The sequence below is a fragment of the Enhydra lutris genome, unplaced genomic scaffold (assembly GCF_002288905.1).
Source record: "Enhydra lutris kenyoni isolate GAN:26980312 unplaced genomic scaffold, ASM228890v2 scaffoldscaffold34, whole genome shotgun sequence".
In the NCBI taxonomy this organism is placed as follows: Eukaryota; Metazoa; Chordata; class Mammalia; order Carnivora; family Mustelidae; genus Enhydra; species Enhydra lutris.
Window position 1 is genome coordinate 15,049,743 of NW_019154118.1, and position 23,721 is coordinate 15,073,463.

The 23,721-nt window shown below is 56.9% G+C and overlaps 2 protein-coding genes across 7 annotated transcripts in view; one reads left to right on the forward strand and one right to left on the reverse strand.

Moving 5' to 3' along the window:
- Positions 1-7,334: 7,334 nt before the first annotated feature.
- Positions 7,335-15,135, forward strand: LOC111153839 (melanoma cell adhesion molecule). 5 transcript variants are annotated; one of them, XM_022513104.1, is made up of 16 exons: positions 7,335-7,428; positions 9,222-9,346; positions 9,441-9,648; positions 9,729-9,799; positions 9,898-9,985; positions 10,859-11,038; positions 11,143-11,264; positions 11,348-11,510; positions 11,606-11,724; positions 11,796-11,937; positions 12,113-12,234; positions 12,328-12,490; positions 12,556-12,630; positions 12,848-12,995; positions 13,308-13,425; positions 13,900-15,135. In XM_022513104.1, the coding sequence occupies exons 1-16, from the start codon at positions 7,362-7,364 to the stop codon at positions 13,927-13,929; spliced, it is 1,941 nt and encodes a 646-aa protein (XP_022368812.1). In that variant the 5' UTR covers positions 7,335-7,361; the 3' UTR covers positions 13,930-15,135. The 5 variants fall into 5 exon arrangements, with proteins under 5 accessions (XP_022368812.1, XP_022368808.1, XP_022368811.1 ...); XM_022513100.1 differs by having other exon boundaries at positions 7,348-7,428; positions 12,328-12,469; positions 12,559-12,630; XM_022513103.1 differs by lacking the exon at positions 13,308-13,425 and having other exon boundaries at positions 7,348-7,428; positions 12,328-12,469; positions 12,559-12,630; positions 12,848-13,000.
- Positions 15,136-15,210: 75 nt separating this feature from the next.
- LOC111153838 (Cbl proto-oncogene) overlaps positions 15,211-23,721 on the reverse strand; it is an 81,172-nt gene continuing 72,661 nt past the window's right edge. Inside the window, exons 16-18 of one of the 2 annotated variants that reach the window (XM_022513098.1) lie at positions 21,040-23,482; positions 16,933-17,105; positions 15,211-16,100 (exon numbers count right to left, since the gene is read on the reverse strand). In XM_022513098.1, the coding sequence (XP_022368806.1) occupies positions 23,202-23,482 (281 nt within the window). In that variant the 3' untranslated portion in view covers positions 15,211-16,100; positions 16,933-17,105; positions 21,040-23,201. Of the gene's footprint in view, positions 17,106-21,039; positions 23,483-23,721 lie in introns of both variants that reach the window. The other variant, XM_022513097.1, reaches the window with a different exon arrangement.

Sequence of the window (23,721 nt, forward strand, 5' to 3'; positions counted from 1 at the left end):
AATAAATAAATAAAATCTTTAAAAAAAAAAAAAAAAGAAAAGCATTTGTTTTAAAAAAGAAAAAGAAAGTAAGAAATATAGGTGTGTAGTATATAACATGTTCGTCCATTCTTACAGAAAAGGTAGCATTCTGCGTATAGTGTTCTCTAACTAGATTTTTAATTTAAAATGATGTTCTGGCCATCACTCTATTATCAGAGAGCTTAACCGACTGAGTAACCCAGGTGTCCCCACAATTACCTATTATTATCATGAAAATGAAGCTGTGGGGGGTGCCTGGGTGGCTCTCTCGTTAAGCATTAAGCGTCTGGCTCAGGTCATGATCCCAGTGTTCTGGGATCAAGCCCCACATCAGGCTCTCTGCTCAGCAGGGAGCCTGCTTCTCCCTCTCTCTCTGCTTGTGTTCCCTCTCTGGCTGTGTCTTTCTCTGTCAAATAAATAAATAAAATCTTTTAAAAAAAGAAAAGAGAAGAAAACAAAGCTAGGTTTCCACTCATCCAGGCAGCTGTCTGGGACCATGTCAAGCGGGGTTCAGTAACTGGTATATGTGGATATTTGCACCCTCGTATTTGACACTTGTATTCTAATTGTTTTCTCACTAGAGTCCAAGTTCCTCAAGAACACCGACCTTGTCTCAGTTACCATCCTGCTTCCAGCTCCACCTTAGTACCTGATACCCAACATCCAAGCTCAGAACGATGAGACAGAAGAGGGAACCACCACCATGCCCTTGTCCTTCACATCATACCCTCTCTGTCCACATGTCGTCTCTATTTCTTTCCACTACTGTTATCACTCAGGATGAATTGGAATGTGGCCCAAGAGTCTGGCTTCTCCAACTCAACAGTCCTGTTTCTCGGTCCTCCATCCTCCCACCCACTCATAAAATGAGGGAGCAATTCAAACTAGGGGCACCAGGGGGCACCGTCAGGCAAAGAAGAAATAGAGAAACGGTCTAATCCTGGGTTCCAATGGCATCACATCATCTGCCATTGCTCAAGAACCTGCAGTGGCTCCCGATTGCCTGTCTTAAGAGCCAGTTCCTCCCCTATGACCTGACTCCAGCTCATCCACCCAGGCTGTCACATGCACGCACCCTCTACCCTGCTGAATTTCTAGTTAGCCACATAACACTCTCTATTGAGTGCCTCTTTCTTCAGCTTCATCCCTCTCTGTTTGCGTAAGGCTGGTGCCACAGGTGGATTTGTGGCTAGAACTGTCCTCAAGGCACTCCAAACAAACACGCGGTGGAAGCGAAAGCAGTGGCTTGCTGTGCCAGTGTGCTCGCAAGCCACGTTGCCTAGCCTCCCCTCCAGCCAGATGGCTCCTAGCAAGAAATCCTGCCCTTGTCATTGTAAATGCCTCTTTCTTCAGCTTCATCCTCTCTCTTTGCTCGTGCTGCTTGCCCTGCCTGGAATGACGGATCCTCACTGCTCCCTCTCGAAACCTTCCTTTTCACGAAAGCTTCCCCACTTGCAGAAAGACTTTCCTAGCTAGTGCAGGCAGAGGTCCCTGTGGATGCTCCCGTTACTGATTCCCTCTTGCGTTTCCTGTTTATAAGACGTGATTCAGTGCTCGTCTATCCCCTACTTTCATTTCCGTTATATGTTTACTCAGTTCAGCTGTGAATTGTTACAGGTACATGCACTGGGTTTCGGACTTAGAGCTATCTCGCTTCAAAGTTCAGTTCCTCGAGGTGATCAGAAAGTTCTGGAACTGGGCAGTCATGATGGTTGCACACTGTGAATGGACTTAATGCCACTGAGTCGCCACTTAAAATGGTGAAGAGAGTGCATTTTATGGTGTGTGTATTTTACCACAGCAAATATTTATGGGGGGCACCTGCGTGCTTCTGTTGGGCAACCAACTGCTGATTTTGGCTCAGGTTGTGACGTCAGGGTTGTGAGAATGAGTCCCACGTCAGGCTCCACGCTCAGCGCAGTCTACTTGGGATTCTCTCGCTCCCTCTCCCTCTGCCCCTTCCCCCACCCCCCCCACAATAAATAATAAGTCAATTTTTTTTTAAAAGGGGGAAACATGTAGTTTCATCCCTCACAGGCTGTATGACTTTAGACCATGTCACTCTTTGTTCTTCAGTTTCTTCATTTGGGGGGCAAAGATCCAGATAAATATTGGCGATGAAAAGGATCCGGATGTGAAAAGTCTAAGTTGTAAAGGCCTGTACCGATGGCAGATCTGTCCCCTCTGAACAGTCCTTGATTCAGTCACTTGCCCAAGATCAGCTAGCGAAGTGGCCGGGCTGTCTGGAAGCCAGCGCTGTCACGGGGGTTGCAGTCGGCTGTCTGAGAGCAGAGCCCTACAAGCGCTGTGAGTGCACCAGGGAGGCGAAGGGAAGGTGCCAGGGTCTTACCAGTGTGGGCTTTTTCCTGACTCCAAATTCCATATTCTTGCCACCGGAAGCCCCAGCTACAGGGATGTGGTACAGGGAGGCCCGGAGCAGGCCCCAGGCTTACCTCCCTTCTGTCTTTCCTCCTCCCTCCCTGCCTCCAAGGTGAGCTATAGCAACTACAGGTCCCCTCCCCGGGCGCTCAGAGCTCTGTGCGGAAAGGAAAACAATGCAGAAGTGGCCCTCAGGGAGGAGAGGGCCAGGAGCCCCTAGGTGGTGAGCCTGGGTTCCTCTTAGGCCTCTCTGCAGTGGAGGAGCTGGCCTTTCCTCAGGGACAACTCCAAGTCAGACTTAAACAGCTCTCTGGGGACATTCTGGGTGGTGGTATTTTGGGGAGCGGATGTGAACTTCCCTGAAGGGGAGTGGTGTGGGCTCTGGCATCCTGCTCCTGTGCCCTCTCCCGCACCCCACCAACGTGCTCCCTTCTCCAAATTTAGGGTTGGAGGAGGAAGTGGCCGGGCCCTCAGAAGCCAGAGAACTGAGATCCAGGATTGGGGGGCGGGGGTGCATTAGGCTAACAGAAGCCCCCACTCCTGTCCACAGGCTGAAATCCTGGCTGGAGGGTCCTACTCTTTTCTGGATCAGAGGTCGCTCTGCGCCCAGGCAGCGGCCCCCAGGGACTCCCAGTGCAGCCGCGGCTCTCTCCCCAACACCAGCCCCCCCATTCTCCCTCCCCCTCCTGCTTTCCAGAAGGGGGGCCAGTGGACTGAATCACGGCTGCCGGCCGCGCTGGGAAAGGCCTGGAGACAGATCCCGGGTTTCCGGAGAGCCCCAGGGCCCCGCCGAGCCCCTCCCCGGCCCGCGGCAGCCGCCTGAGCATTTAAGGTAATGTTTGGGTTGGTGCGAGCGGCGCCGGATGCCCCGCCCACCGCGGCCCCCGCTGGGCGAGACCCCGCGATCAGGGCTCCTGGGACTCTCGCCGGCGGAATCCCCCCGCAGGCTGAGGTCTGGGTGCTGGAGGAATGCTAACGTGGAGAGGCGCCTGGGGTCGGAGGGGACAAGAAGGACAGCCTCCATCTGAGGCCTTAGCAGGGCTGGGGACTAGGATGTAAGGGTGGTCCTCTCCCTCTGGCTTAAGGGTCCCTAGTGCCCAGAAAGAGCCCCTACGCATCCATATCCTCTTTCTCCTTCTGTCCCCCCACCCCCGGGCAGAGAAGGGGCTGAGAAGAGAGGCCATTAGCTCCCAGGGGAGTCGCTGGAATGCTGGGAGCCTGGGAACAGGCCTCGCTGTCCCTGGGAAAGCCAGACTGTGGGAATCCCACCCACAGCCCCCTCCCCAGGATGGACCACCGGATGCCAGAGACCCAGCTCCCCCCCCCAGGGGGCTTTGTGACAGTGGAACCACCCCCCCCAACCCCCACTGGACCCCACAGTTCAGTAGGCCAGCTGTGACGAGGAGTCCCCTCCTCCACCCCAGGCTGGCCGGCCTACTCCAACATAATTCTTGCCATTGTGCCACTCAGCCCCTCCCCGCCCCCCTTCTCTGGACCCCTGTACAATGGGCCCTTTGCGGCCTCCAGTACTTAGGGTGGAGATGAACTCACTCAAGGTTTTTCCAAGTTTAAAAATAGCCCCTCCCACCCCCCCCTCACGTCACCCTCCTCCTCTTCCCCTGTGTTTCTGGGGCGCACCTCAGTCCATGCTGCACCTCCTTCCTCCTGCCCTAGGTCAGGTGCAAAGGGCATGGGTGAGACAGCGTCCGGCCAGGATAGGGGCTGCTTCCCCCCATTCAATCTCTTCCCCCACATCTCCCAACCCAGCCCCCCAGTATCCGGTTTCCTGGCCTGATGATGCCCTCGACAACAATTGCCCCCCACCCTCCTCCCACCCTGCTTTCCACAGCTCCTCCCACGTCAGACCCCCATTCTGGAAAGCTTCTCTCCCCTCTCCTCCAAAGACTCAAACTGATCTCTATTTTCTGGCCAGGCCAGGGGGTTCCCCAGCCTCCTTAATTGCCAAGGTTGCTGGGCCTCCCCCCTCCACCCTCTGTTCCTTCCTCACTGCAGCTGCAACGTCTTTATTAGCTTCCTTCCTCCGCCCAGCTCAGCATGCCTTTCTCGTATCTTCCTCCTGGTCAAGCCCCTGGGCCAGAGGGGTGTGGGAGGCCACCGTGCCCACTATGCTGGAGCTGAGAGAGGATCTAAGGGAGGACTCCTAGGTTAGAACCTGGCCCCAGTGGCCCCTGGGGGCAGGCCCATCCTTTTCTTTTTACCTCCCCTCCACGGTGGCTGGGGCTGCTCTCTTCCCACTTTTCCTCACACCCAAATGAAAGCCCCACCACCCTGAAGACCAAAACCATGGCACCAGCCCACCCAGCCTCAGTTTCTCTGCCTGTGATCAGGGACACTACACAGAGGACATGCCACACAGGGGTCCCCTTATCTTTGTGTACGATGGGTCTACCACGGGGGTGGAGGAAAGCAGCCTTCCTACCCCTTCTTTCTTTTTTTCTTTTTTTTTAAAGATTTTATTTATTTACTTGACAGACAGAGATCACAAGTAGGCAGAAAGACAGGCAGAGAGAGAGGAGGAAGCAGGCTGGCCGCTGAGCAGAGAGCCCGATGCGGGGCTCGATCCAAGAACCCTGGGATCATGACCTGAGCCGAAGGCAGAGGCTTAACCCACTGAGCCACCCAGGCACCCCCTACCCCTTCTTTCTGGAGAGAAACAGACAAAGAATTAGGACTCTGGCCCAGGATCTCTCCTTCTCATCTTGGCCTACATCCGGGCAACACTGCTTCCAACCCAGCCCAGGTGCCAGAGTCTCTGCTGCAGGGAGGCCCATCTCTATCCCCAGAACCACCCAGCTTCAGCTGGGTCGCAGTCCTGTCCCTGAAAGTTGTTCCTCTGCTGCCTTTCTCTTCCAGGCTACTGCTGCCTCCCTGTCTTCTGGTATCTTCAAGGAACCAGCGGGCTGATAATCTCCACCAGCTTCTGTTCCCTCTACCCATTCTCCTGCCCTCACTGCCCTTTCCTCCTTCTTCCAGACCCCTCTGAATCCTCTCCAAAGTCCTGATCTCTCTTTGGTTTGGAATCCCAAAAGTGCTCCCCTCAGGAAGCCGTCCTCCCAAGCTGCCTGCCCCCAGACCACCACTGCCCACTAGCTGGCAGGCCCGTGTCTCCCCAGGCTCCCAGCTTCCTGAAAGGACAGTCCTCAGGCTTGCTTGGTGGGGCCACACTGGGAGAGGATGTCACCCCAGGGGCTCTAACCTCATTTCCCCTTCACCGCAGAGACAGCTCCTCCGCCCCCACCTGGCTGAAGACGAATTCCGAACTGACTGTCCTTGGTGGCTCGCTGGCTTTGTTTCCAGACGGAGAGGAGAATGATTAGTTAATGGTGTTAAGTGAAGGGAAGAGAGTGGGGGCAGGGAAGCAGAGCTCCATGCCCAGCTCTGGCTGGCCAGGGCACACAGCATCCTTCAGCCATTCCTACTCTTGCGCCTGTAGACAAACAAACTCCTCCATTCCACTCTGGGCCCTGGGCCAGTCCATATGTTCCCTCTGGGGGCTGGGGAGCCATGGTCCTCTCCCTGCAGGCTCCGGGCTCCAGGTCCCTGCCCTGGCTGGCTTGGCATTGCCTCTGGCTGGAGACTGACGGAGAGAGAGGAGGGGTCAGCAAGGTTCAGATGTGGTTTGCCAGTCATCTCTGCGTCATCAAAATACCACCCCAGAGCCTTCTCTCAAGTCACCTGCCCGTCTCCGTGTCCAGCGTTTGCTGCCTCACGCTGCTCCTCCCCCACCCCACAGAAAGGCTGCCCTGCCTGGAGACAGGCCTCCACCCCAAATCCAGACCTCTATTTGACCCTCCTGCTGAAGGAGCCGCCGCAGATGTGATGCTGGGGTCTCTGAGAGGCAAGAGCCCATCCCACTCCCCAGGGCCTTAGTTCAAGAGGCCAGAAGACCCAGGTTTGGGAAGAGGGGGAGCTTGCTGTGCAGAGCGGTGCCTGCAACCAGCTCCAATCCCCCCTCCCTGCTTCCACCCCCAGCTGCTGAGCCACCATCACCAGTGGGGGGGACATGGGGTGTGCGGGGAGCCCTGCTGCAGGGGGTCCTCTCAACCATCTGGACAGCAACAGGTTTTCAGGGGCCAAGCCAGAGACCTCACACCCGTTTACCTTTCCTTCCCCCTCTTTTCTTCATTCAGGTGAGAGGAGACTGAGTCCCCCCTAGGGTCACGGAGTGAAGAGGGCAAAAACAGGATTTGCAAGGTCTGGACGTGGAAAAGTGTGAAAACCCTGGGCCTGTGAATTCAACCCCTTCCCTCTCCGGCTACTTGGGACTTGAGGGAGCTGGGGTTTGCGGGAGCAGCCCGTAAGGCATCACCTGCACTCCCCACGACAGGTACCTCTGGGTCTGTGGCACCCGGCCCGGGGTTCTTCCCTCAAAGCTGCCGGCACTGCGAGGCTGGGGGTGTGCGAGGCTTGGGGACAGTGCCAGCCCGGCGGCAGCCGCAGTGGTGCAATCGTTCTCGGAAGCGACCGAGGCCGGCCAGTTTCTCTGTGGCAGGGGTCCGGCGGGGCGGCGGCGGGAAGAGGAGGCCCCGGTCTGCTGCTTCTCCGCCCCGCGGCCCGCCAGGGCCACACAGGCTGCCAGGGGCTGCGCGGGGGTGAGCACGGCTGGTTCTGACCCGGCGTGACTCTGGGCATCCTAGCCAGCCTCTCCTCGCCGCCGCCTCGGCCAGCCGGCCCGGCCTCGAGACACCTGTCACTGCCCCCTCGGCCGACCCAAGCCCGGGGTGGGCGGGGGGGGGGGGTGCGCGGGAGCTGGGCAGCCGGCCGGGCCTAGCAGGGGCCAAGCGGCAGGGCGCAGCTCCGGGCCCGCCCCCACGGAGCGGCGGCGGGGGCGGGGGGCTGCGCGGGGCGGGGCGGGCCGGGCCCCCTCCTCCGCCCCCCTGACGTCAGCCCCCGGCCGCCGGCCGCTAGCTCACTAGGCGCTCGCCCTCCGGCCGGGAAGCATGGGGCTGTCCGGGCTGGTCTGCGCCCTCCTGCTCGCTGCCTGCTGCTGCAGTCGCCGCGCCGCGGGTGAGTGACTTCGGAGGGGGGCCCCGCGCCCCGAACGGCCCGGGCCAGGCAGTGGGAGGTCTTCGGCGGGGCGTGCCGGGTGGCGGAGCTGGCATCGCGGTGCGGGTCTCTGCGCCCCGGCGTGCGCTTCTCGCCGGCGCCCGGGTACCTTGCGCGCGTGCAACTCTTCTTTGCAGCCAGTTTGCAGCCTGGATTCTGGAGTATCCCGGGAGGACGACCGGGGAGGCGAGGAGGAGGCTGCCGCCCGGAGCGGGAAGGGGTGGGGCCGAGCCTCTAGGTGGGCTGGGGAGAGCTGTGCCTCAGGTGCGGGCTCTGGGGGCCGCGCGGCTCAAGCTGCCGCGGCAGGCGCAGCTGGAGCGCATCTCCAAATCCCGAATTCTGCGCCCGCCTGTTGCTGGAAAAAGGCAGCTTGCTTAGCGGGAAGGGGTGCGCGGACGCCTCCTCTCCCGCCTGGGCTTCGAGCCAGGTTAGAGGTGAGCGAGGGAGGGGAAGGACGGCGGCTCCCGCCGGAGCAGGGCGTTGGCAGGAGCTGGGGGACGGCGTGGGTCGCCTCGTGCCTACCCGGGTGACGGATCACAGGAGGCAGAAACGAGGGATTGAGGGTGCCCTGAGTGGAAGCGCCCCAGATCCGTTATGTCTCCTGGAATGGGAGCACATTCAGGTGGGAAGAGCGCCACTGCACCTCGGAGTTTCTTTCTGGAACTGCCTGGGAGCCCGGCGCTCCCGGGTGCACACTGCCCTTGTATGGCCTGCAGCGGTGTCGCGTGTTTCTCTTGGCTTCTTTTCCCGGGTCCCAGCCGCTGTCCGGCTGGGGAAGGGAAGGGCTAGGCAGTACCCAGCTCACTGGCCTCATGCCCAGTGCCTACAGTGTCCCTGGGGTACACCCCCCCCCCCCCCCCGCCGCCGGCTCCCCAGCTGTGTTTCTGGGGAAAGGGCTAAACTGGGCTCCCCCGCAGCAGCAGATCTAGCCCCACCCACCCCTGCTCCTTTAGCTCTGGGGAAACGGAGTCAGGGATCCGAGGCCTCAGCTCCTGGTTGCAGACCACTCCATCTGCCCTCCCTGTCCGGGAGCCAACCCAGGGCAACAGCCACGGCACCCCAGAGGCCGGCCAGATGGTAGTGAGTGACATCATCTCCTCACAGGGCAGGCAGCACGCGGCACCACTGACGTCACTCTTGCCCATTGCCTGGCCCTTGGCCTGACCCCTAGGGGAGATTCTGACCCCTCCATGCTCACAATACTCCCAGGATGGGGTCCTCTGAGCTTGTGGGATGTTCTTAGAGGTACTGCTTAGGGAGCATGTGATGGGAGCTTCTGGCCAGGGTTGGCCCACTGGGTCTTGCAGGAAATTTGGGGAGGGCTCTTTGGGGGGCAGAGTAGCGATGTCTTCCCCTCGGCATGGGGACACAAAGGGGCCTGTGTGGCGCAGGCTGGCACATGCCTTGCATTCCCATACTCTGAGCTCACTGGAAGGGGTGGGGGCCTGGAAGGAAAAGGGCCTTCCTCTTGGCCCAGAGCCTGGGTTGCCCCTCTGTCAGCCTCATCTGGAAGATGCTTGGTGCTCAGGGTCTCAGCTGCAATGACCAGAGGCAGTGACCTTCAGCTCCCCTGAATGGGCTGGGCTGCCTGGGGCAGCAGGTAGAGAGAGGGATTGAAGGTTAGGAGGCCAGAGCCCCCTCCGGACCCTTCCAAGTGGCAGGCGGAACAGCTGCAAGATCGAGGGTGTGAGGGGAGGGCGTGGAGAGCAGCTGGAGTTGACCCAGGGCTGGGACGGCCCCTCCTCCACCCCCAGGTGTGCCGGGAGAGGCGGAGCCCCCTGACCCCGAGCTGGTGGAGGCGGAAGTGGGCGGCACGGCGCTTCTGACGTGCGGCCCCTCCCATTCCCAGAGCAACTTCAGCCACGTGGACTGGTTTTCTGTGAGTGCGCGGCCCTAGAGAGCGTGTTGGGGTGGCGGGAGGCTGTACCCCTCCTGCAGGGGACCCTCACGTCCCCTCGCACACCGGCCCTCAGGTGCACAAGGAGAAGCCGACGCTCATCTTCCGCGTGCGCAAGGGCCAGGGCCAGAGTGAACCTGGGGAGTACCAGAAGCGGCTCAGCCTGCAGGACAGAGGGACCGCGCTGGTCCTGAGCCATGTCACCCCCCACGATGAGCGTATCTTCCTGTGCCAGGTCAAGCGCCCCCAGTCCCAGGAGCACCGCATCCAACTCCGTGTCTACAGTGAGTGCGGCGCCGGGCTTCGTGGGCGGTGCGGGTGGCCCGTGGTGGAGGTTCCGGCCCCTCATTTCCTTCTCTTGTAGAAGCCCCGGAGGAGCCGACCATCCAGGTGAATCCCTTGGGCATCTCGGTCAGCAGTAAGGAGCCTGAGGAGGTGAGATTGGCCAGGTGGGAAGCAGGAGCCTGGGGGGGTGGGGGGAGTTTGGGGGGCCTCCCTCTGCTGCAGGGAGACTCACACCCTGTCCTCCTCAGGTGGCTACCTGTGTGGGGAGAAATGGGTACCCCCTTCCTCAAGTCATCTGGTATAAGAATGGCCACTCCCTGAAGGAGGAGAAGGACCGTGAGTCGCCCTCTGAGCCCTCAGAAGCCATGCTGATGGCACCGCACTGCGCCCACCCCCATCCTTGTTCTTTGTTTGCTTCAGTTCACAAGTGATGCCTGAAAATCTTTTCACGAGATTTTAAACTGCACTTTAGATCTAGAAGGAAAATTCCCTTCCTGCCCCTGGTCCCCCGGTTCCGTCTCAGAAGTCATCTCTGCTGTCAGTGTTTATTCTTTCCAGCCAGTTTCGGGGTACTTACACACAGAAACACATCTTGGGCACACGAAGGCTTTATTGTTTTATCAGCTGAAGCAGTGGTTCTTGACCAGGGACACAGCTGCTCCCCCTTGGGGACGATCAGCTACGTCTGGGGATATTTTTGGTTGTCGTGAATGGAGAGGGGCTACAGGCACCTAGTGGGCAGAGGCCGAAGGGAGCTGCTGCTAAACACCCCAGAGTACTCGGGGCATCCCCCTACCCCCACCTAAGGTCGCACTGAGGTTGAGCGGCCCTGACCTCAGTGGCTCAGTGTGGCATATGTCGCCACATGGTAATTTTTCTTTGGACGGTCAGTCCTGGAAGTCTTTCCAGCACAGCCTGTGTGGCTGGACCTGATGGTTCTGTGCCACCCGCCCCCGATCGCCTACCATGGGGATGGTGGAGGGGGGTCCCCTGCTGGTGGACATCTGGAGTGTGGCACCCCGTCCCTGTCTGTGAGCGGGTGTCGGTGGCATAGCTAGATGCTGAGATACACAGAACCGCTGAGCTGAAGGGTCGCAGGGGCTGGCAGGGGTCCCTCTCCAGGTGCACCCCCCCCAGAGAATCCCAGGGGACCCCGGGCTGGAGGCAGGGCCAAGGCTGAGCTCTTCTCCCCCTTCTCCGCCCCGCCAGGGGTTTATATTCAGTCGTCCCAGATCGTGGAGTCGAGCGGTCTGTACACCTTGGTGAGCATTCTGAAGGCCCAGCTGGTGACCGCAGACAAGGACGCCCTGTTTTACTGTGAGCTCAGCTACCGGCTGCCCAGCGGCAACCACATGAAGGAGTCTCGGGAAGTCAGCGTCCAGGTTTTCTGTGAGTCCCAGCGCGGCCCTGGGCTGAGGCTGGTGGCAGACCCAGCCAGCTCCCCAGTGTAGGGACGGCTCTGAGGCTGAGGGCTGCCCCCTATGCTTCTTCAGACCCAGCGGAGAAGGTGTGGCTGGAGGTGGAGCCGGTGGGAGCGCTGAAGGAAGGGGACCACGTGGAAATCAGGTGTCTGGCGGACGGCAACCCCCCGCCACACTTCACCATCAGCAAGCAGGTGCGGAGGGCGCCGCGCTAGGGACGTGGGGGCCACGGGAGTGGCTGGAGGCGCACTCAGCTCACCTCTCTGCTCTTCCCCAGAACCTCAGCACCAAGGAGGTGGAGGAGATGACGCCCGAAGACAACGGGGTCCTGGTCTTGGAGTCTGCCCAGAAGGAGCACAGTGGCCTCTATCAGTGTCAGGGCCTGGACTTGGAAACCATGGCATCACTGCTGAGTGACCAACAGGAGCTGCTGGTGAACTGTGAGGGGCCGGGCGCCTGGGATGGGGGGATCAGGGTGGGGCAAGAGGGAATTTGGCCCACCCCACCCAGGCTGAGAGCACTGCTCTGTCCCCAGACGTGTCTGCTGTGCGGGTGAGCCCTGCAGCCCCGGAGAGCCAGGAGGGCGGCAGCCTCGTCCTCAGCTGTGAGGCGGAGAGCAACCAAGCCGTGCAGTTCCAGTGGCTGAGAGAAAAGGTACCTGGCGGATCTGGGGCTGCGGGCCGCGTGGGGCTGGGAGCAAGGCCCTGACCCATCTGTGCCCCCAGACAGGCCAGGTGCTGACGGAGGGGCCTCTGCTCCAGTTAGACAACCTGAAACGCGAGGCAGGGGGAGGCTACCGCTGCATAGCATCCGTGCCCAGAGTCCCCGGCCTGAACCGCACGCAGCTGGTCCACGTGGCCGTTTTTGGTGAGAAGCCCTCGGGGCAGAGATCAGGCCACCCCGTGGAGCTCCCTGGGGCTGGGTGGTTTCAAGCTCCTTGGAGGACGGAAACCCTCCTCTTACTGCCCTGGCATGCTCCGGTGGGGACAGGGAGGCAGGCTGGCAGAGTTTGCTGCCACACCCGTACCGCTGTCTCCCTAAGGGTCCCCATGGATGACACAGAAGGAGAGGAGGATATGGGTGCAGGAGAATGCAGTGTTGAATCTGTCTTGCGAAGCCTCGGGACATCCCCGGCCCACCATCTCCTGGAGCGTCGAGGGCACGGTGAGCAGGCCCACCGCCCCTGCCGAGGCTCCGCTGCGGGCCACGGGCACCCTCCCCGCGCCCCCCTCCCTGAGCGGTGTCCCCATCCTGTAGGCACAGGAACAAGACCAAGAGCCACAGAGCGTCCTGAGTGTCCTGAGCGTCCTTGTGACCCCAGAGCTGTTGAGGACAGGTGCTGAGTGCGTGGCCTCCAACGCCCTGGGCAGAAACACCACCACCATTTTCTTGGAGCTGGGTAAGGGCCTCGTCCTGCGGCATGGCAGGTGTGGGCACGAGCGTGTGCTTTTCCTAACCCCCGTGTCAACCCCTTTCACCACTCACCAGACTCTAGCAGAAGCACTGGCCTCAGCACATCCACTGTCAGCCCCTCTGTCCGAGCCAACGGCACCTCCACAGGTAAGCAGTCCTGGCGCGAGAGTAGAGCTGTGGCTGGGCAGCCGCCTCCTGCCCTGACCCTTCCCGGGGGAGCCCTGTTCACAAAGGTGAGCAGGGGCCCATCTTCCATCAGTCCTGGGCTGTGGCCGGGTGGGGTGGAGGGGTGAGGTGGGGTGGGGCATGGTGGCGTCCGGGCTGCGTGGGGCTGGGAGTGACCCGGAGCATCTTTGTGGGACAGAGAAGAAGCTGCCAGAGCCTGAAAGCAAGGGCGTGGCCATCGTGGCTGTGACCGTGTGCGTCCTGGTCCTGGCTGTGCTGGGTGCTGTCCTCTATTTCTTCTACAAGAAGGGCAAGCTGCCTTGTGGGCGGTCAGGCAAGCAGGAGATGTAAGGCGGGTACCCAGCGCTGCGCCCCCACCCAATCGCGCGCTTCCCAGCTTGTCACCTGGGCAGGGACATTCCCTGCCTGCCCCCCTGCCCCCTCACCCCTTCGGAGCAGGAGGGGGACACTGGGTGTGAGTGCTCCCCGCTTTCCTGCCCACCGGCCAGCTGCCATCACCCACACTTCCTCTCCATTCTTCGCCTGTTCCCCTTCCCTGAGCCGGCCCCAGAGCACCTCATCGCCCAGTCCAACGTCTTTCTCAATGAGCCTCCCTTTCCTTGCCCGAGATGCCAACTTCTTGCCTCCCTCCCTCCCAGCACGCTGCCCCCGTCTCGTAAGAGCGAATTTGTAGTTGAAGTTAAGTCAGATAAGCTCCCAGAAGAGATGGGCCTCCTACAGGGCAGCAGCCGTGACCAGAGGGCGCCCGGAGACCAGGTAGGAGGCAGTGCCCATGGCCAGCGCCTGACCCAGCTTCAGGGATCGGGAGCAGCCGGGGCTGATGGCTCTCGTGTCCCCGAACACTAACTGTCTCCCCCCTTCCTCCTCCTCTGTTGGAGACTGGGAGCAGGCCCGTCTTGGCTTCCTAACACTAGTCCCAGATGGTAGGGTGAGGCGAGTGGCCCAGGGACCCCGGAGAAGGGGTAGCTCCCAGGCCTGAGAGCAAACACTTTCCGTCACCACCTTTCCTGAACAGTGCCGTGGCTCAGGTCACCAGGTGCAGTGTGGCCAGTCCGGTTCGGGGGCCTAGGCTCTCCCACCCCGCCCCACCACCCCCTCCCGCTGCTTCCCTCCACGCCTAGTCCATCAGCTTTGGCTTCAGTCTCTCGTCCCTCCAGCGCTCACCACCTCAGGCTCCCGTCCCTGTCCCCGCCGCATCCCCCCTTATCTGTTCTCTTCATCTGCTTCTAGGGAGAGAAATACATCGATCTGAGGCACTAGCCCACTCACCCCACTGAGCGCCCCTCCCGCCTGGAACGTTTTGTGCTCTCTGCTCACCCTCTCCCTCCCAGCGCTCAGGATGACCACCCAGGCCTCTACAGCGGGCTGTGGAGAAGGCCCCCTGCCCCAGCTGGCCTGCAGGCCCCATCGCAGAGGGCCCTCGTCGGGGACCAACCTACCACCGGCTCACTCTGTTGGGTGATGCTCATCCCAGGGAGGGGCCTCGGCATCCTGGGGGCGGGAGAGAGTGTCTCGCAGACCACGTTCTCTCTGTATGTAGCTCGTGGACGCACATACCTGTCTTCTGCCGCAGCCGGATGAGGCAGCCTGTTTGTCTGGTTCCTGCCCCAAAGGCTGGCTTCGTTGGTCAGTTGTGTCACCGAAGTGAGGACTCACGGAGCACAAGCCCCTCTCAAGCCGGTTCTAGAGAGTTCCCCAGCCTTCATGACAAGCAGCTGCCTACGTGCTTCAGGTCCTTCTGTGACCCACCTTTCTCGGGGCAGAAGCCGGGAATGGTGTCATTGCCTAAGAGGTGCGGGTGTATCTCGTCCCTGCAGGGAGGAAGCCGGGCACTTCTCCAGAGTGAGGCCATTGAGCCCAACAGCCCCCACCCCCAAGTTTGGCTCCTACTGCCTAGTCAGCGGGTCATATCAGACTGAAAGGTTAGGAGGCAGATGAGGTTCAGACTGTCCTTTAGGAGGATTAGGACTATAATTACACTAGCACCAAACTTCTACAAACTGAGCTAAGGGGCTTAGGTCCTGGCAAGAAGGGCCCTCACGGGAGAATGGTACTTAGGGACAAGAGGCGGGCTTGGCTGGAGCTCTGGGGTGCGTATGGGTATCTGTGTGCGTGTGTGAGTGTATGTATATGTGGTTTTGTTAGGTTGTCTGTAAATTTGCAAATTTCCTTTATATATATGTGTGTGTGTATATATATATATATGAAAAATAAAGCTTAATTGTCCCAGAAACCTCACAGTGCTTTTGATTCATCATGTTGCCACTGCAGCCTGGGGCCCTGGGATCTGGCATCACACCAGAAGGAACACGAAACCTTTGCATCTGGGAGTGGAGATGAGGGGTTACCTCTGCTTCTGAGCAAATGGCTCGAGCTCCCAGAGGACCACAGCCCTTCTCAGCAGCGCCAGGCCAAGTTGGCCCTTCACTCTGTCACGTTGCGCAGACCCACCTTGGGGTAGCAGTGGACTCACCGTGAGGATGGGGCTGGCCGAGTCTGTCGCTCTCCCACCCCCGTGGAAGAGCAAGAACTCCAGTCTGCTACAACAAAAGAAACTTTATTTAAAAATATTTTTTTTTTTTTTACAGACATGGGTGCTTGAAAAAGCTCTTTAGTTAACTGTGTATGGAAATGAAAAAAAATTAATAAATAACATTAGTATAACAGACCTCTAGACATTAATACACTGGCAAAACAAAGGGGACTTAAAATCGAAAATGAATCTTAAAGCTCTGCTCTTCTCTGTAAGAATATTTACCTTCTGTTTTTCTTACTCTTTACAGGTGAGAATGATTAAATACTGCTAATATAAATTTTTTTATATTAATGACACATTTTTTAAAATAGTCCACAAAAATCTCATCTAAGTTTTTGTCTTATTTTTAACACTGATATACAAATTGGGACTCTTTATTCTGGAGAAAGCATCGAGTTCTCCTCAGCCCCACCCAGGCCAAGAATGTCAATATCCTAAAGAGGGAGGACTTGAAAAAGAATTCTTTCCCCAATTCCTTATTAGTTAAAGGCAGGGAAGAATTGAAAAGGGAAAGGGAGAAGTAAAATACCATGAAGAAAACATTTTTTTCTTTTTCCTTTGCTGAAACCTACAGTGGCCACGATCCTGAGGCCAGGCTCTGGCATGTGGGCCTTGCCGCCTTTCCTAGGGGAAAACTGGCCCCCACCAAGGGCACTGGCTGCTTAATGCTTTAAGACCGAAATCTTCAAATAAAAGAAAAGCCATGTCTGAAGGGAGAGGCAGGAGGTCTAGGCCAGTTTGGGATCCAGCAGAAAGACACAAACCACCTCCTGTTGTCAGCAGAGTCCATCCTCCGCTCTTCCCCGCAGCTGGGTCCTTCCCAGGACCTGGAGGCTAGCACACCTGCAGGGTCCACAGCACTCCTGGGAGTCCCAGGACAGTCTCTCTCCTCCTGCTGGAGACACAGCATTCAACCTCTAACTACGATTCTGATTGGAGCCAAATGATCCCAGGGTAATGCTTGCTTTTACCAACGGAGCCACCAGGGAAGGGGGAAGGGACCGCTGCCCCACCACACCTGTGTGCCCTCTTCCCCAGCCCCACACAGTGTCTCCTCCTCCCTCCTAGACTGTAAGGACTGACACTCAAGGTAGAGGAGCTAAGACTCTGGTATTTCCATATTAAGTCCTAAAATGCAGCCTGGGATACAGTGCTGCCTTAGAAAGGCACAAAATGTTTGGCTTTTTTTTTCTTCAGTGTGCTAAAAATTGTTCTGTTTTGAATAAAGGAAAAAGATATATAAGGTTAAAAATCCCAAGTCACCACAGCCAGAAAGCACATGTAGGCGGTACCTCTTAGCTGCCATGCCCCTACCACATGTTTCAGCAGGAGGTCAAGGCCACGACACTGAGACAGGCAGGTCGGGAGGCATCCGCTTTCCCGGGCACTGTGCCTACAGGCTTACCCAGACAGCAGAAGAAAGAAGCCAAGGAAGAGAAAACATGTGGTCTACAGATTCCTTAATAGGTCTCTGCCTCTTCAGTTTCCAGACAGCCATGAGCACGGCCACCCTCACCCACAACAGGGTCAGAGGTAGGTAGGGAGGAGGGAGCGACACACACGGACTTCAGGGCACTGAGTGAGGGCACACAGCCTGGCCTGCACACCATCCTCTCCACCCCACCTAAAACCCCCGCCCCGTCCCCCTGGTGGGGCTGAGCAGGGAGGCAGTGCCAGGCCTGAGGAGTCACATGGGGCTTGTCCTGAGCATACCCCCACTCCCCAACCTGGTCTCCCAGTCTGGTGCAGGGGTGGAAGGAGAACTTGTGAGGCAAAGGAGAGGTGCCTCTCTCGTTCCCTGCAGGAAGAAGTCAGGAACATGGAGCCAGGTGATCACAGCTCTGATGATCTGTTTGGCTGCCGAATCAGTAGGAGCGGAGTTTGGCTTTCAGCCTTGGCCCTGTACAAAAAGAGGGAGTGGTCCGCCACATTTTTCTCAAGCACGACCCAGGGGAAGGGGCAGGGAGAGGTGCAGACAGCTGCTATCCGAGTGAACAGCTGGCCCTTCAGAAGGGCTGACCTTCCCATCTGAACGTGAACGAGCCTCCATGCAGCGCTTGCTCTTTCCGTCCCTACCTCCCCACCTCTTCATTGGGGTGCTACTTATTAGAACGAAAAAACACTGGTACTCTCCTTTGAGACCAACCCAGATTTCCTTGGACAGAGGCAAATGGCGTTGCTGTCCCTCTAGTCCTTAAGTCCGGAGCCGAGTCCAGAGTATCAAATGCAAAGGCTAATGACCCCACCCTTTGTCACGTGCCTCAATGTGTATCTTTGGATTACTAGGTTACTTCTGTGTATTCCAAACGACTCCAACAGTTTAAAAAAGTTACAAGTAATTATGAAATGCCTTACTAACATGGGACAGGCCCCAGGATGAGGTAAGTAAGATCAAAACACTTAGGCAAGCAGAAGCAGTTGTGTCAAAATCCAAAAAATTAAAGGCTTTGATACGGGACCACAAAGCAAGCCGGCGGACAGGGAAGACAAGGGTTTCTGGTCTAAAGAGCTCTCAGTCAAAACTCCTCCGAGCTGACATCTACATCTGATTTCTGTCCTGGCAACTGTCCCAGCCACCAGATACTCTTGCTGGCTACAGGGAAGTAGCTTCTGGGGTACCTCAGAAGGCCTGCCTATAGCTATTAGTGCAGAGCTCTCCTCACATGGCAAAGACCAAATGCAAGGGTGAGGAGGCGGGCAGGGAGGGGCACGGGCGGGCCACAGGCCCATAAAATGAATATATTTTCAGCGCTAAAACCTGAGGAGAGCCCAGAAGTCCATGGGTGGTGACCGTGGGATTTGTGATCTGCTCTCTAAGTACGAAAGAAGGCTAAAAACCTGAGATTGAATGAAGGTGAAGAAATGTCTCCCAAGAACACATGAGCTCCGGGGCAGGAGAAACTGGTCCTGAAGAGGGAGGTAAGAAATCTTGGATGCCAAGACTGGTAAAGGGAATTAAAACAGGAAATAAAGCAACAAAGATGCCAGAAACCCAAATGAAGCGAAACCTAAGAATTTCCTCAATGTCCAGATACGGTCCTGTGTCCTGCCTTTCCACTCTCAAAAAAGCGGGGTGGGAAGTGGGCAGCAGGACAGCAGTTTTGCTACTAAAATACTTCTAAGGTATTTATCCTGTCTGAAGCCTCTTCTAGGAGAGCCCACCCCCCCCCCCAACCCCCCCCCCAGGGGACAGGCCCCTGCCGCCCCCCCCCCCCCCCCCCGCCCCCTGCACCCAGGCTGACCAATGAGGGTAGAAAGCCGAGCAACATGCTGGGCTGACTGTATTTTTTCTTGAGAATAGGAATTAAGAGGTACTGGGAAGCTGTGCACGGTGATCCCAAGAACCGGGAGGTGGTGTGGACCTGGGCAATGGGGTGTCTAGTCCGGGGCGTGACAAGCAGGAGAAAGGACTAGGTGCAAATTCCGAAAGTCCCAGCTCCATGCAAGAACCCAATGCGCTTCCCATGCTAGGGTCTGTGAAATACCCCGCATCCGGAGGATTCTCTCCTTTCTTTAGCCTGGATTCCTAAACAGGACAGTCGAAGACACAAGATTGTGACCTCCTTTCCCTATGCACCCTCCGCCGTGCACAAATGGCTTGATGCATTTGTAAAGAAAGACCGCGACACAGGCTGAGGTTAAAGTGGTACGAGGACCCCTTCATGCTGACGTGTGCACCCTGATGCAAAGTTCTAGGGTCCTGAGCTTCCTACCCCGGGAGGGAAAGGCTGGCATTTCTGCGAAATGACTGAGTTCCATCTAGTTTACTGCCTGGCTCTTGGGAGAGCACATACATCCGTTCAAGACCAGGACCCTGATGTTGGGTCCCCAACACTCCAACCATCACACCTCCAGCCCTTCTAGGACACAGAATTAGCTGCAAAGGTCGTTGAAGGACTGGCGGACAAGTCCCAAAGAGAATGGGAGATGGTGACAGGTCCCACGAGGGTGACAAGAAAATTCACAACAAGGGGGATTAGGGACTCCAAGCAGTTCAGTAAAAAGATCAAGGAAGGCACTAGACGAGAGGGGACTGTGGGCAGATGCCTTGCTTAAACATTTAACTGCCCTACTGTGCAACTCTGAGCCAATATGCACCTCAACCCACCACACAGATTCCACTGAAATGCATCCAAGCCGGCGGGTACCCAGGAGACCGCCGCCGAATCTCCCAGACGTCATCAAGGCTCTGGGAAGACAACCGGGGTTCACGGGAGAGCCCTGAATTGCTTTTACAAGGAAACCCATGGCTCCATGAAAAGAGCTGTGAATACACACTGCACGATCTTCCAGGAAGGGTTATCTCAGGGCCAAAGGGAAAGACCAGCCGGCAAGTACAATATATGGGCATCAGGAAATCTGCACGTGGTGGGAGGGAAGAGAGCGGAGCTGGCACTGCTGGCACCTGGGAGTCACTCACATCTGCCGAACGAACAGGCTAACGGGTACACAGCCGGGCTAGTGGTCCAAAGGCCGCTCTTTCCAGGCCAGGGGCCACTGGAGTCAGAGAGGCCAATGGCAGGAAGGGAAAGTTGCAGTTTAGGAAGAAGGTCTGTAACCCTGACTGTCATGACGTGAGGTAGGAAAATATTCTGTATCAACACCTGCGCCGACCACCTGAAACAGGTGCGGATCTTGTTAATGGTGCCTTAAAGGGAACACAGAGCTTGGTCCCTACTCTGCTAGCAAATTTACAAAAACTCATTTGTATGTTTCCTGTGTGGACCATGGGTTATATTTTACTTTTCTACAGAGAAAATAAATACTTTTAAGTATGAAGAATAGCGACCCCCTTCCAAAAATTTTAATCCACGGAACAGCTAACTGATACAAGGAGCACTCTCCCCCATCCTGGGCCCTGGGGCTGTGTGGCTAAGAGAACAGAAGGGCAGAGTGTGTGGGCTGTGGGGGGCCAGAGGGCCAGGGGAGGAGAATGGCCATCCACAGGTACAGATCGCTATTTACATCAACATTAACAGGTAAACGTGGAGACGAGAAACTGACCAATCTCTTCATTTCTTCAAGGGAGGTATATCACAGAGCCCACAGGTTTTCCCACTTGAGAACCCTTTACCTGAGCGGAAGGAGCCTGGCTCGGGCAGTGGATGACCTACTGCCGAGCAGACCCCAGACGACGACGAGGCAGACTGTGTAGACCAAGCCAGAAAGACAAAGGGAAAGCAGGAGACCGCACTGAAGAGAAGAACCTAATGCATCTGACAAAACCCCTAAGTGGCTTTTACCTCATCCTCCTGGGAAGGGATCAGAGAAGGAACCACCCTGAATTCGGAGGGAGAGAGGGGAGGGGTCTGCCCAAACTGGCAGAACTCAGAGCCCACTTCTGAAAGGGCAGTTTTAAATTCCGAGCAGAGCCCAGAATTGGAAACTGCCATACAACTGGAAGATGAAGAAGGGTTATTTGTGCCTTAGTCCAAGGAAAAGTGAAGAAATTAAAGTTTTGGAAGTCCCCTCAAGACAAACGCCCACGTGGAAACTTTTCTGAGGGGATGATGGCGGTCTCAGGCATGGCTGAAGTTTGTCCTCAGAGCACCCAAAGATAGCAAACCTCCCAGAACGTTCTAACCCGCGGGAAGCCCAGGCCCGCAGCGGACAGCCACCCAGCAAGCCAGTCACCGATGCATATGTCTGACCCTAGGGTCCTGACAGCCCAGTCTCAGGGCCCACCCCGGGAGGCACGGGGGTACTCAATTAGGAAAAAAGGGACGAACCTGCCCTTGGCCTATATGAGTAAGGAAAGACTCTCCAGAGAATATGTGGGATACACCAAACAGGCAAGAGATATGCAGAACCAGGGCTCTGTTCTCCTGACACACCTTCAGACTGTGGACGAGGTCTGCAGACAAGGAAAACTTCCAGTGTGGACAGGCAGGGAAAATGCTGCCATCTTCCCTGGTTCTTTGCCTGACTCCACCATCTAAACAAAATGCAAACGGAGTGTTAACCACAAATGAAACAGGCTCCTTACTGGCTCTTAGAAGGAGACGCTAGGTCACTGCTTCCCAGTGACTGCCACTGTCCCGCTCCCAGGTGTGCCCGGGCAGGGCTGCTGCTCCCGGCCATGCTGAGCAGACACTGGGGAGCCAGAGCCTATCGACAAGAGGTCCAGTACCATCTACCCTGGGAATGTAAATGGCTCTGAGGCAAGAGCACAAAGCCAAAAGGTCTAGGAATAGCCAAAAGCGAAGAGAAGAATCAGGAAACGCTTTAGTTCCACAGATGAAAAAACGGGAAAGAAAATGGACCTCGAGAGATTCATTTCTGTCTGGATCTAAAGACAAAAGCATGATTTAGACTTAGAGGAGGGCAGATGTATCAAAGAGTAGGTTTGCTTCTGCTGCGCAAGAGGGTACGGCCTGCTAGGGAATTCAGCAAAGACCGGCCAGAGCACTGGCTGACTGGGGCTCATTTCGCAGTACCTTACCGGAACCGATTCACGGCCCCCCCCACGCTGGACTCCGAATCTTCCTCACAAACCCACACGCGCACCAGCTGCTGGGCTTTTCGCCCCATCTCTGACCCCTGCAAAGGTGTTCGTCGCACTTCGGGACCTGTCACTGCTATGGAGAATGCGGTCTCTGAAGAGCACAGAGGACCAGTGTGGCGAGAAGAGGGGAAGAGATGCTCCGTTCCCAAAGCCACAGGCACAAGAGAAAACCACATCGTTGGTGGTGCCAGGGGAGGACTGGTGCTAATTACCAGCAAAATGCTGTGCTACCATGGGTGCCATCCCCTCCCCTTCAAGGGCAAGGACAAAAGCCTCTTCTGAAAGTATAACCTGGCTCACGTTCCGAGGGAGGTGCCCACACAAGATGGAACTGACTCACTGGGAAGAAAAACCAAACCGATGAGTCCTATCTATTTTGTCCATCTTCTGCATAACAAGGGAAAGAGCATGAAAAGGAAGCTCCTCAAAGTTTGGTGGCCTTCAGGCCAGAAAGCCAGACTGCAAACAAATGTTCTTCCCTTCCAGTAAGGATAAACGCCCGTGACCTACATGAGAACACACACCTGGCAGGAAGGCAACGGACTCCCACAGACGGCCTTCTGGGGAGGGCATGGAATGTATCTGAAGGCCTCTATCTCAGATCAGTCATTACGTCATTAGGATAATTAAAACATCTCATTGTCACAGAATCAACGTTCCTATGGAAACAGTGCTTTGGAGTGACCAGTGTTAGCCGCTAGGATCACACAGGACTGTGATGATGCAGCAACAGTACTTTTCCTTGCCCTGTCTATCCACCAAACAAACCAACACCATCACACATAATCAGGAACATCCTGTAAGCCACTGGGCTTCAGTGAGGCTGGTTGGAGCAAGCCCGTGGCCAATGACAGACACCAAGGAGGAGGAGGCAGAGACAGGGGAAAGGACAGAGGGAGGGTGTTCTAAAAATACAAGACTCGAGCTGTGCGCACGGTAATTCAAGCCACAGGGGAGCTCGAGGGCGCCAAACTACACACCAGGGCGGGGTCTCACACCACAGTAGAGGGAGGTCTCCGGACCATTCCTTCCTACGTCTCTTGTGCTAATTCCCTGCCCAGGATTAACCACACAGCAGGCTCACCTTATAATCACAGGACACACGCCACCACAGACAGACAGACACACACACGCACAAGCACTCCTTAACCCAGGGAAGTCTGAAGTCCCCCATGAGGATTTACAGCACAATACTTCTCCCACCGCTTTCTGGACTGTTCCCCCAGTAGGCTACCATTTAATAAAAATCCACACTCTAATTGGGGGCTGAAGGACACCTTCAAATCCACTCTCAAAACAAATAAAGTAAAACACACTAGCTGCTCCACGTTCATTCCACTGTTTTGAAATCTTGGAACCACAGATGTGGAATCCCACAGAGAGGGCCAGACTTCACTGTGAAGTCTCCCGAGGAACCTCTGCCCTCTGAGGGGCCGCCCGGGGGACAGCGCCCGGCTCACTGGTCCTGACGCCACAGCGGAGAGGGCTCTGCTAGGTGGCAACGTGGGCAGGAGACGAGATAGAAACAAATTCCCGGAGGATGTTCTTGGCCATTTCGATGTTGTTGTGGGCAATGACCAGGGCCTTCTGAATGTCCTGGTAGGAGTAGCCCTGGCTCATGAGGCTCTCGATCTCACTGGAGAGCTGTGGCGAGGAGGCGGCGGCGGCGGCAGCGGCACCCGGCTGACAGCTGCCTGCTTTCCGTTCTGAGTTGATTCGCCGAGGGAACGGCTTGGGAGGCCTTTCAGGAACTTGGGAACCCTCGGTGAAGTCTAGAAGAAATCAAACAGAAAAGAGGTGCAAATCTGGGGGGAGCCACCCTTTAAAGGCAGTAAGAACAGTGTCCTAGGATCGAGCTGACCTACTGCAACGGGGTACTTGGGCTCTCAAAGGGCCGGACTCTACAGGTTCCAGGGTTGTAGCAGCTAACCTCCACCTCCTCCTCCCTCCTGGCAGGAGCCACCTTCTAAATATACCATCCGCCTGCTCCGCTGAGGGGGACACTGCTGCC

What these genes read in the sequence shown, in the direction of transcription:
- LOC111153839 (XM_022513099.1), top strand. Translation starts at nt 7,362, where the DNA reads ATGGGGCTGTCCGGGCTGGTCTGCGCCCTCCTGCTCGCTGCCTGCTGC. An exon ending in GCAGTAAGGAGCCTGAGGAG is followed by an intron (nt 9,800 to 9,897) that starts GTGAGATTGGCC and finishes TGTCCTCCTCAG; the next exon opens with GTGGCTACCTGTGTGGGGAG. An exon ending in ACTTCACCATCAGCAAGCAG is followed by an intron (nt 11,265 to 11,347) that starts GTGCGGAGGGCG and finishes GCTCTTCCCCAG; the next exon opens with AACCTCAGCACCAAGGAGGT.